The 13380-nt window shown below is 43.1% G+C and overlaps 1 protein-coding gene across 1 annotated transcript; it reads left to right on the top strand.

Moving 5' to 3' along the window:
- Positions 1–5371: 5371 nt before the first annotated feature.
- On the top strand, positions 5372–6709 carry LOC136482379 (E3 ubiquitin-protein ligase BOI-like). The gene has a single exon (XM_066479592.1). It carries the CDS (start codon positions 5456–5458, stop codon positions 6515–6517), a length of 1062 nt encoding a protein of 353 aa, XP_066335689.1. The 5' UTR covers positions 5372–5455; the 3' UTR covers positions 6518–6709.
- Positions 6710–13380: the final 6671 nt, after the last annotated feature.

Raw genomic sequence — 13380 nt, 5'->3', positions numbered from 1 at the left:
GGCTACACTGTTTTCTTCAAAGGATGGACGCAGTGCATCCAAGGCAGAAATCAGCAGCACGGTGGGACAACATGGAGCAGAGAAGGCCGACAGGCATCTGTCTACCCAAGTCTGATGTGATGCTAGATATGGTGTTGATCTACACCGGACAGTCTCAAGGTAGGCGACGAGGATCAACCCAGAACTGTCAGATGAAGGATCGCATCCCACATCACAAGACTCCCTCCAACTACTGCCACGTATTTCCAAGTACAATGCTGCTGCAGGGTTAGCCTACCTCTAATCCCTATCACAAGACTCCCTCCAGCTACGGCAAGATACACAAGAACTGTAAAATACGCCCAGGGGCTGCTCTACTTCACAAACTACCATATTCATGACTACTGAGACTTCAGACCACGCAACAAAAATGCTCGGTGAATCAAAATAGCACAGGAGGAGGATATTTATAGGCCAAAGGAGCGGTGCACATGGACCAGGAGCACCAGCGGAACAAACCTAACAAAGGACACAGTGAAAAGACAGAATTCAATAAAAGAAGAGTCAGACGTAAAGCAGCAGTACTCGAGAACAAGCATATTCGGAAGAATATACCAATACTATACAACTCATGAACAAACATCATTTACTATCAACCACCACCATACAACTACATCTAACAATAACAGACTACCAGAGAACATGCCAAAAACATGTATCCAAGTTCTTTATTGATAAAAGAACCCAGCAAGAGGCTTGGGGGCTACACTCAGAGAGTGCACTTTTTCCTTCAAAAAAGCGCACAACACTCAGAAGACTTCCTCAAGACAGCAGTTTTTCAAACTACATGAAAGAACCTAGCAAGAGGCTCGGGGGCTACACTCAGAGAGTGCACTTTTTCCTTCAAAAAAGCGCACATCACTTAGAAGACTTCCTCAAGACAGCGGTTTTTCAAACAACATAAGATTCAAGACCCTCCAACTTTTTGTTCCAAATAGCAAGAGGCTCGGGGGCTACACTCAGTGAGTGCACTTTTTTCTTCAAAAAAGCGCACATCACTCAGAAGACTTCATCAAGACAGACCACTTCAAGGCCACACGACAAAAAAAACATGGACATAGCTATATCCGAGCTCTTTTTGACAAAGAACCCGGGTATATGCTTAGGAGCCCTTCGACGAAGATTCAGGGCGCCTTCGACGAAGATTCAGGGCGATTTCAAGAGAAGACCCTCAAGCTCCTTGTGCTAAACAGCAAGAGGCTCGGGGGCTACACCCAAATGGGAGTATTTTTTTCTTCAAAAAGGTACACACCACGCGAAGATCTCACGAAGCGCTACACGGTTTCGCTCAAGAAAGCACTCGGACGACGCTTGTTCCTGCTCGACAAGACTTGAAGGAACAAGACGAGGCTTCCAGAACTCAACCATGAAGTGCTCGGGGGCTTGTCGGTGCGGGACCCATGGGATACCCCGCAAGGAAGGGAGAAGATCTAGTCCAACTAGGATTCTTTCCCTGTAATCTTAGTAGAAGTATTATTCTGTAATCCTACTAGGAACTCTCATTGTAAACTGACTAGGATTCTGACCTCCTGACTATATAAAGGAGGGCAGGGTTCCTAGGGACGGGCGGCTTTAACAACACAACGCAACACAACACTTTATAATCAATCTAACGCAAAGGCTAACGCCGACTGGACGTAGGGCTATTACTCGATCAAAGATCGATGGTCTGAACCCGTATAAATCGACTGTCTCTTGCGTTAACCGTCGAGTTCCGCATACGCTGAAGCCCGAACATACTGCCCTGGGTACCTCCGTGGCAGGCTATCGGTGGTCAAACATCGACAACGTTATAGTAAACCACTTAGTAAGGAGTTACTATAATCTCGTTATATATATATATATATATATATATATATATATATATATATATATATATATATATATATATATATATATATATATATATATATATATATATACAACTACTATCCTGTAGCTAGCTACAAAATAACTTATTTTATAGCCACTTTGAGTTTCGCTAATTACTATGTTAATTTACGAGATTATAGTAACTCCTTACTAAGTGGTTTACTATAATGTTATGGTAAATATCCTTATGTGTTATAGTAACCCAACTATCATAAATATGTATTGACATTATCGTAAATTAGTATATAAAATTATCGTAAATAGAGGTGGCTGCAGAATAACTTATTTTGTAGCTGGCTACTGAATATACTCTCCCTATATAATACATATTTACGATAGTTGGGTTACTGTAACACATAGAGATATTTACCATAACGTTATAGTAAACCACTTAGTATGGAGTTATTATAATCTTATGAATTAATATAATAATTATCGTAACTCAAAGTGGCTACAGAATAAGTTATTTTGTAGTAAGCTATAGAATAGTGTATATATATATATATATTCTTTTCTTTTTCCCTCGACTTAGAAAACGATTGTGTAAGTGGACCGCCGTGATTTCCTGGGAGCTTTCAGGTCAAATCAAATGATGCGTTATTAATGCTGTTAAGTACTTGTGTATCTTAAAATTAAAAAGTAGGCATTCAATTCAATATTTGAGGCAGCAGAAAACTTGTTCCAATCAGACCTTGTCAGTACAGAAAGATATAATTTTTTTTAACTGGCTAATTAAGTTCGATTCCAACACGGATTATCTAATGTAAGGGCAGTCCCAATGAAAGAAACTAATAGTTTCTATAACATAGGATATCGCACAAAAAAAAATACTGTTTTCCAACCCATGGTTTCTATGAGTAATAACTATTTTCTCTTTCTCTCTCCCAACTCTATCTTTTCCTCCAATGGGAGTGCGACACGAGCTCCCTAGAAACTGGTGGTTTCTCCCCAATGGCGATTTCATGGTTTCTTGGTGCATTGGGTCAAGAGTAGACCTGGTTTCTTCATGAAGAAACCATTTCTATGATTTTTGCTCTCTTTCTTCATTAATTACGTTGCCATGTCAGCATTTTGCCTACGTGGCAAGTCATTTAATGAGGATAGAAACCATCATCAATGCACCATTGGGACTGCCCTAATGATGTGCTTTCCTAAAAAAAATGTAATGATGTGCTTGGAGATTCGGTTGACTTACTTTTGGTGTGGGAAAAGGCAAAATGGTCTGCCAATGTTGTTACGAGTATTCTTGATTAGTTTATGTTTTATGGATTCCCTACACATCATTCCTATTTGTATTGGTCCTAATAATGACATGATTCTGCTGTCTACCATGATGAACCTTTAAGACTTGATATATGGACTCACCTAGTCACCTTTTGTGCTAAATAATATTTGTTGGAACATCAAAGGAAAGGGCTAAGTAATGGTGGGCATTTCAATTCGTAAACTAACAATTCTGTTTAGAAATGAGGCGGTGAATTATGTACCAACATATTTGTTTAGAATAGATATGAATATGAGTAAATTTGGCTAAGCTAAATGTATATATTAAAATTAAGGGGAAAAACACTACGGAATAAACAAGTTATGAAAGTACAAATTCGAAGTAGCTAGCATATAGTACTGTAAAACTACACATTTAATTATCACAAAACTACACAGGTTCCACTCAACTGCACACATTTAATAATCAATTTTGAAGTGTTATAGAAAACATTTTTGTTTGAAGCAAGTACACCCTGTGTGCGTTACATAGAAATAATGTAGTTCGATCCACAGGTCCATATTTTGGTATAAATAATTGCACGGGTAAGCAAACAAGCATCATTACTAGCTGTATCTGCCTAGCGCTCTGGCTAGCTAGATAAGATTTGGCTTTGCTCTGACAAATCATTTTGGGTTTGGTTGGCTAGCCACCATATAACATGCACATGTCTTGCCAATTATGAGCCTGTTCGCTGGTTGGTTTCTGGGCTTATAAGCCCAGCTAATGCTAGTTTGTATGAGAGAAAAACACTGTTGGCTGACTGATAAGCTCTGGCCGAAACCAACGAGCGAACGTGATGATTGAATCCAACTTGTGTGACCCAGCTAGGATGATATATAGATCACTAGTGCAGGTGGAGATCCCAATGCACTTAACTCTTATAGTAGTATAACATAAAAATAAATGTCATGTATAAACAAATCCATACTAATGTTCAAAAGAGTAGTCTTTCAAGGCCAACAATATTTTATATCCTGTTGTTTAGGTACTTTATTCCATGATCCAGCAGCATAGATTATTGAATACGTACAGATCGTAGATTTGCATAGATCCGTCTCATCTTCTTGAGCAGGAGCAAGTTGTGTAGTGGGAATTAGATAGTATCCTCATGCTCAGACCTGCTGGCTGTCATCCCACAACTCCTGCAATTGAGCATCGATTTTGTTTATAGTAGAAAGATGCCCTGAAAAAAAAAATACAGTCATACGATCAAATGAACTGTGAGCTCCATTTAATTATAAGGAAATTAATGCCATATACTTAGGAGCACTAGACTACTCCGTACTAGTGAATGGCATATTATATACTCCTACTCCTACAAGATAACCGTGAACAGTGAGGGCCTGTTTGGTTACCGACTAAAATTTAGTCATCTTTTAATCAACCCTGGGACTAAAAGGGGCTAAACCACTTTAGTCACTTTTAATCACCCCGTTTAGCATTTTATATATAAGAGTGACTGTTACCAAAGTTCAGTCACCCTAAACGAACATGCCCCGGAACGAGCACAGTAGATCAGGAAGCTTTGTACGGCGACAGTCAACGCAGCAACTATCTCATCCGTCACGGAGCCTGTTCGCTGGTTGTTTTCTAGGCTAATAAGTTTGGCTGGTGCTGGTTTGTTATGAAAAAATAACACCGTTGGCTGGCTAATAAGTTTATGGTTAAAACCGATACGCGAACATGCTGACTTTGTGATCCAACGGCCCTCCCTCGCTGAGGACTGTAGAACATTCGATACCTCCAACCCAGTGCAGAGGATCTGGGCCTTGTTTAGTTCCAAAAAGTGCTACAGTAGCTATCACATCGAATCTTGCGATACATGTATGGAGCATTAAATGTAGACGAAAAAAAACTAATTGCACAGTTTGGTTGAAAATCGCGAGACGAACGTTTTGAGACTAATTAATCTATGATTGAATACTAATTACCAAATAAAAATAAAAGTACCCAAATTTCCAAATTTCACCCAACTAATCAAGCTCTGCATCTGGATCGTATTGCATTCAAAACGCTTGAGTGCTTGACGACGTGGGTGGCCCCACCACGGCCACGGTTTGTCGCGGCCGTTGCGGCAAACCCGCCATTATTGCGGTAACCGAGCGCGGCTTTCGTTGTGGCTTCTCCTTGTCTTCCCCGCTATATATGCGAGTCTTTTGACGTCTTCCCCCTACTCCACTCCGCCAATCTCACTCAAGAAAAAGGAAAAAACTCTTTCATCTCCCTCCCTTGCCTCTCCTCCCTTTCCTATCAGGGACCGGGACAAAACTTGGTGGCATGGCGGTGCAAGCGCAGTTCGTGTTCAGCGGCCTCGCCGGGTGCTTGCTGCCCTATGGCAGCGGCCGATTGGCCGAGGAGCAGATGCAGGCGCTCATGTCACCCGCCGCGGGCAACAAACCGCACCGGTACAAGTACAACCGAGCGGCCGGCGTGGCCAGCGCCGCGCAGAGCGACCTGACGTGCAACGGCGGCGCGGGCGTGGTGCCGCCGTCGCGGAAGCGCGGCAGGGACGCCGAGCACGAGCAGTACGTGCCGTCGTCCTCGTCGTCGGCGGCGCTACTGCCGATCCCGGGGACGCACATGCACCAGGCGATCGCTGGACACCAGTTGCCGCCGGCGCTCGGCGCGGCGACGACTGCCGACCGGTTGGTCGAGTCCGCGACGACGTCGACCAGCGGCCGCCCGGCGTCTGGAGCGGGCGCGCTGGTGTCGGAGCTGCTGCGGCAGCACGGCGCAGAGATCGACGGGCTGGTCCGGGCCGAGTGCGACCTGCTGCGCGCCGGGCTGGAGCAGGCGCGGAAGCGCCAGTGCCTTGCTCTGGCTCGCGCCGCCGAGGCGGCCGCGGCGCCCGCGCTGCGGGAGGTGGAGGCCGAGCTGGCCGCCGCGCGCAGCCGCGCCGGGGACCTCGAGGAGCTGCTCCGGCTGGCGGCCGCCGAGAGCCAGGCGTGGTGCGGGCTCGCGCGCAGCAACGGCGCCGTCGCCGCGGGGCTCCGCGCCGCGATCGACGCGGTGCTCCTGCAGGGTGCCGGCGCCGGCGGTACTGGTACTGGTACGGCGCGGCCCGCCGCCGAGGAGGGCTTCGGCGACTCCGGCGGCACGGACGACGACGCGCAGTCATGCTGCTGCGCGGAGGCGGTCGACGCCACCGCCGCCACGGCCTCGGCCTCGTCGTCGTGGAACGGCAGGTGGGCGTGCCAGGCGTGCGGCGAGGGCGAGGCGTCGGTGCTGCTGCTGCCGTGCCGGCACGTGTGCCTGTGCAAGGCGTGCGAGCCGCGGACGGACGCCTGCCCCGTCTGCCTCGGCGCCAAGAACGCGTCCATCCACATCGCGCCCAACTGATGGCCACCGTGCAGCAAGTCGCTGCCTTGCGTGGCGTGTCAATTGGATTGGCCCCGTAGGGTTCGTGAACGAACTTAGATGAGTAATTAGGATTACTCGGTTATTACATTAGATAGATTCAATCTCGTTTGTTTGGTTTGTTCGCTCTTCTTTTTTTATGGACGATTGAATGAAAAATGAGAAAGAAAGACGCGAGTTGTCAAGTACTAAAAACGAGGCATCCTTCATCGTTGATCTGTTTTCTCAGCGTACTTGTTGTTCTGGATTTTCGTTCCTTCTGTTTTTTTAAACAGTTATGATTTTAAACAGGTATATGACCTACTTAATTTAATGTTACTTATTTGTTTTTTTTAAATGGTGACACTAAAGATGGTGGTTGTCACCGTAGCTAGAGTTTCGTTCATCTTGACAGCGGCTGTCCATCTGGATTGCTGCCCTGCTACGTGCTATCACGATCCAATCTGCCACGTTTTCCGAGGTCACGTATGGTGCGTGGGTGTGGGGGTGGTGGCGCAGATGCAGAAAAATATGTTGGGTTGTTTAGATCGTAAGTTTTTTCGCGCTCAATCCATCACATCAAATATTTGATACATGCATAAAGTATTAAATGTAGATAAAAAAATAACTAATTACATAGTTTGATTGTAAATTACGAGACGAATCTTTTGAGCCTAGTTAGGCCATGATTAGACAATAATTGTTAAATACAAATGAAAGTGCTACAGTGTCAAATACTGATTCCTAACCTCAATCTAAACAAGGCCTTGATGTCATAAAATATATTGTCATTGGTTAGGATCTTCTCCTCTCCGTCTTTCACGAACAACATAATAAATGAAAGTAGAACTCATAAACAAAAGAGATAGGAAGACTATTATTTATTCCTCTCAATATTGGTGATTACAACATAGATCTCTCATATATATATATATATATATATATATATATATATATATATATATATATATATATATATATAGTCCTGCCAAGACCTAAGAGTTTTGCTAAGAGCCCACATACAAACGTACTAGGATCAGAATTTCTCCCTTCTAGGATAGAGTCAGTATGTTTTACAACACTCTCCCTTAGGCGATTACCACGATATACACATGTCTCATTAAAAACTCCATCTGAAAATCCAATGGGAAAAAATAGTTCTTGTTGAAAAGAGTACATCGCACTTATTTATTGCATTGCACATGTTGTTTCATTAAAAACCTTGTGTGAGAAACCTTCGAGTAAAAACTCACATAGAAAAAAAGAGTACAATATTTAACCTTCTTGACCATATATTCTTTAGGGTATTCTATTCTTCATGATAGATATTGATCTTCATGATCTACGCATAAATTTCAGTGTTTTAGCAAATATGATCTATTTGATCTTTATAATAATAGTGGTTTACCTTTAAGGTAGAGTCAATAAAAATATGCTCCCCTCATAAAGCCAAATTTTGAAATTCATTGTTCAAACCACACTTTTCATAAATGCATGCTTAATTAATGGTATGTAGTAGCACAATGCTATATCTTTTAGAAAGTTGACTCATAATTCTTCTATGAATTACATGGGAAAAACAAGAGCAATATGCTTCATGCATAATAACCACTTATTAGTTGTGCAAAACAAATAAATTTTATCCTTTAAGGTAATAAATCCTTTCAAAGGATTATGAAGGTAAATAAATTACAATATTCAATATCTTCTAGATAGTGCATCAAATTTATACTAGATTTTGAGTACTTAAAATTCTTTCCTAGTGGATTTTTAAATTATATGTTATAGAAATCTTCAAGATTTTGATTGTACCACTAAATGAATCCAGTCTTGCATTTGGTATATAGAGAATAATTCAATTGCCAAAGTCACCATTGTTCTTATACCTTCTATGGTATTTAGAGGATATCATCACTTCATTGTGAGCCTTTCAATATGGACTTTCTAAGTGTTTGTATGACACCTTCATGGTGTTTAAGATTCCTTATTTTCTTTCTCTCGGGTCTCTATTCACTTCAGGGATTAATGGTGCTTATTCAAGAATCGACTGGTAAATTTTTCATGGATTAACTCCTTCAAGGACTTTCTCATTTTTGGTGAATAACATTCCTCTACTACATGAGAGATTATTATGTGATATACACAATGAAATAGTGTTATTCACTATCAAGTCATTCGATGACTCTATTCCTTCTAGGATATGCTCTTCTTGAGACTTCAATATTCATCATGAATACATTCTACCTAAGACTTCTGAGTACTTATATGAGATTTAATTTTCATATGTTGCGATTTATATTCTTTAGGAATTATTTGGATTTTCATAATCCACTTATTAACTGCATATTTCATAATCATTAAATTCATTTGCCAGAGATATAGCAGAATATTTATTTCTTCTTAGTAGGAGATTCAACCTCAATTGCTTTCTTCATTGACCCGATATATAATCGCTACAGGCGACTTCGCCATGGACTTTGTTTTCTGGATTTGGGTTCTCATAAGAGAAGCATTTGCAAATATAGAGGTAGCGTTGTCTGACAATTATTATTTTCTCCCAATATTCTCATAATATGAGATTATTTTGTCTCTTTGTTATTTCCCAAACAAGAGATGATTTGTTGTTCTGCATACCCAACACAAATGATGCGCGCGCTAAGTGTGTTGCATTTCATCTTCATGATGATTCTCTTCATGAGGTGCTTAACCTTCTTCATGAGGTGTTCTCTTCATGAGAATGGAGGAGTTTGTTCTTATTTCATTTGACAAGTATATATTCAACTAGAATCCATAGGTGTCCTCGTAGATTTTAGCTTGATAGTATATAATATTTAGTTTACTACTAGTAAACACAACTTCTGGTTTATAACTTCAAGTTACTTCTCTCATTTTTTAAAAATATCTAGTATATGCTCCGCTTCATGCTTCACAAGAGCATTAGTCAAACTATTGTTTGATTTAGTGCGTGATATTGTTCCTGCTTCAAGTTTCGAGGAATATTTTCTTTAGATTATTTTCCTTTTGTGGAAATAATATTTGGCATTCAAAATAGGTTTTCTCTTCCCCTAATGCCAATATTAGATCTTTAGTAGCATACTTCAAAAGATATCCCTTATCATGTGCTTAAAATAATCAAATTTTTTCATTGTCTAGCTTCTTTATTGTTTAGCAAAAATTTTTTGATTCAATTACTCATACATAATTAGAAAAAATGGATCATATACTTTAAATGTATAAATACGCAACATTCAAAATTACATGAAATTTCTTCTTGAATTTTCTAACCAAATGTCTTTTCTTCATAAATCTCAAATCATTATTAAGTATTTTATCTATTAACTCGATTTTCACTATAATTCAGTCCATTTAAGTGGGCCACTTCTCCATTTTGCCAATTTTAGATTGGCCCTTTTAGATTAACCAACTCCCCTTGATCTTAGGCTACTTGGCCCTAGACCAATCTATTGCTTATGCATGCGATGCAATGAAAGCAAAATATTCCTTAGTTCAACGAGAACTATATAGACATAGCATACTAGCTAGCCAATGTAATTACAAGAGACGTGCAAAGGTAGCTACTAGCTACAGCCTCTTCGTCTCTCATGATCAACATAGTAGATAAAAGTAGAAGAATAAATAGACACAAGATAGGGAGACTATTCTTTATTGATGTGAATATTTGTGATTACAACATAGAGCTCCCATGTATATATAGCCCTGCCCAGGCCTAGGAGTTTGGTAAGAGCCCACACACAAACGGACTAGTATTAGGTTTCCTCCTCCTTTCCTTATAGGATAGAGTCCGTATCTTTTACAACACTCCCCCTTAAGCGATTATCACGATATGCACAAGCCTCATTAAAAACTCCATCTGAAAACCTAGTGGAAAAATGGTTCTTGGATAAAAGAGTACATTACATTCGTTAATTGCATTTGCACATGTTGTCTCATTAAAAGCCTTGTATGAGAAACCTTCAAGTAAAAACTCACATAGGAAAAAAGAGTACAACATTTAACTTTTTTGGTCATGTATTCTTCAGGATATTCTATTCTTCATGAATAGATATTGATCTACATGATCTATGCATAAACTTTGGTGTTTTAGCAAATATGATCTACTTGATTCTTGTAATTCTAGTGGCTTACCTTCAAGGTAGAACAATAACAACAAAAACATAGCCTTTCAGTCCTAAGTAAGTTGGGGTAGGCTAGAGTTGAAACCCACCAAGAGCTCCAAGTCACGGTTCAGGCACTTCAATAGCTGCTTTCCAAGTACTCCTATTCAAACATAGATCTCAAGGTATATCCCAAGCTTTCAAATCTCTTTTTATTGCCTCCCCCATGTCAATTTCGGTCTTCCTCTACCTCTCCTCATATTATTAGCTTAGCTTAGGACTGCATAAATGCACTAGTGTCTTTGGAGGTCTCCTTTGGACATGGCCAAACCACCTCAACCGATGTTGGACAAGCTTTTCTTCAATTGGTGCTACCTCTGGGCGATCACGTATATCATCGTTCCGAACTCGGTCCATTCTTGTGTGACTGCAAATCCATCGCAACATATGCATTTCTGCAACACTCAGTTATTGAACATTTCAAATCTTTGTAGGCCAACATTCTGCTCCATACAACATAGCCGCTCTAATCGCCGTTCTATATAACTTTCCTTTTAGCTTTTGTGGTACCCTCTTGTCACAGAGAATGCTAGAAGCTTGTCGCCACTTGATCCACCCTGTTTTGATTCTATGTCTAATGTCCGCATCAATATCTCCATCCCTCTGTAGCATCGATCCTAGATACCAAAAGGTATCCTTCTTAGGCACTACTTGACCTTCCAAACTCACATCTCCCTCCTCCTGTACAACTCCACCAAAGTCGCATCTCATGTATTCGATTTTAGTTCTGCTCAATCTAAAACCTTTAGACTCAAGGGTCTACCACCATAACTCTAGTTTTGATTCAATAAAAATATGCTCCCCTCATAAATCCAAATTTTGGACTTTATTGTTCAAACCACACTTTTTCATAAATGTGTGCTTAATTAATGGTATGCAACACCCAATACTATATCTTTCAAAAAGTTGGCTCATAATTCTTGTCGGCAGAATATCGTCGGCAGTCCACCGAGGGGTTTCCCACGATGGTAGATTGATAGGTGGAGGTGCGCGTGATCAGGAACCGGATGGTGACACAAGGCGTAGAGACAACAATTTAGACAGGTTTAGGCCATCTGATCGACGTAATACCCTACATCCTATGTCTTTGGTGTATTGTATTGAGTATGAGATGTATCGATCGTGATGTATCTTGTCCACTAGGGGACCCTTGCCTCTCCTTATATACTATGGAGGGGTAGGGTTATAAGGAAAGTATCCTATTTGGTACTATACAATATTTTGCGGTGCACGCCGAGCAGCGCCGTGCACGCCTTGATCTTGTGGGCTGGGCCACCTCTGATGGTGCGGCCCATGTCTTATCTTGTGGATACCGAGGGTTGTACCCCCACAGCTAGTCCCCAAGCCTGACAGTAGGTGACATAGTCACATGGTGCCAGGGTCAGAAAGTAGAAGACCAGCCGAGCAGGCAGCCAGTCTCCGGGCATAGCCTCGAGATGGGAAAAGCGCACATTCGCCGCAAGGTGAAGTGTGCCCACTTAGTCCTCGAGCTTGCTGGAAGATGAAGAATGAATTTTATAGCAGAGTCAAAGAAAAAGAAGTCTAAAAGCTTTGCCAACGTTGTCCGACTTGCACATATCAATACGCCAGACGTGCTGCCTAAGATCAGCACCCTGATCCGAACAGCATGTAGCAGCTTGATAGCACACCGATGAGACGTAGCAAGATCCGACCACCAAGGGAGCATCGAGGAGTTCCCGGCATCACTGGCAATGTCCGAGCAACGAAGAGCGAGGAGTCCCCGGCGTCGCTGGCGATGTCCGAGCACCGAGGAGCGAGGAGTCCCCGGCATCGCTGGCGATGTTCGAGCACCAAAGAGCGAGGAGTCCTCGGCGTCGCTGGCGATGTCCGAGCATCGAGGAGCGAGGAGTCCCCGGCGTAGCTGGCGATGTCTGAGCACCGAGGAGCGAGGAGTCCCCGGCATCGCAGCCGATGTCCAAGCACCGAGGAGCGAGGAGTCCCCGGCGTCGCTGGCGGTGACCGAGCACCGAGGAGCGAGGAGTCCCCGGCGTCGATGGAGATGTCCGAGCACCAAGGAGCCAGGAGTTCCCGACGTCGCTAGCGATGTCCGAGCACCGAGGAGCGAGGAGTCCCCGACGTCCCTAGCGATGACCGAGAACTGTGGAGCGAGGAGTCCCCGGTGTCGCTGGCGATGTCCGAGCACCAAGGAGCGAGGAGTCCTCGGTGTTGCTGGCGACGTCTGACCACCAAGGAGTCCTTGGCACAGCTGGTGACGTCCGAGCAGCGAGGAGTTCCCGGTGTAGCTGGCGATGTCCGACCATCGAGGGGTCCTCGGCGCAGCTGGCGATGTCTGAGCAACGAGGAGTTCCCGGCGTAGCTGGCGACGTCCGACCACCGAGGAGTCCTCGGCATAGCTAGCAACATTCGAGCAACGAGAAGTTCCCAGCGTAGCTGGCGAGGTTCGAGCACTGAGGAGTCCCCGGCATAGCTGGCGACGTCCGTGCTGTGAAGTGTGCCCACTTAGTCCTCGAGCATGAAGAATCCAAGCGCCGAGGAGTAACCGACGTAGCTAGCGATGAAGCACGAGCGACGAACAGTCTAGTCAACTGGTCGGCGGTGAAGTGAGCATTGGGTAGAAGCGACTAGCGAACAGTCCGATCAACTGGTCAGCGACGAAGTCCATGAACCTAGCGGTCTGACCAGTTGATCGGTGGAGAAGTTCGAGCACCA

This window comes from Miscanthus floridulus, chromosome 9, assembly GCF_019320115.1.
Source record: "Miscanthus floridulus cultivar M001 chromosome 9, ASM1932011v1, whole genome shotgun sequence".
NCBI classification, from domain to species: domain Eukaryota; kingdom Viridiplantae; phylum Streptophyta; class Magnoliopsida; order Poales; family Poaceae; genus Miscanthus; species Miscanthus floridulus.
Note: the sequence above shows the minus strand (reverse complement) of the source record. Positions and strands in the feature narration are given on the sequence as shown.

What these genes read in the sequence shown, in the direction of transcription:
- LOC136482379 (XM_066479592.1), top strand. Translation starts at nt 5,456, where the DNA reads ATGGCGGTGCAAGCGCAGTTCGTGTTCAGCGGCCTCGCCGGGTGCTTG.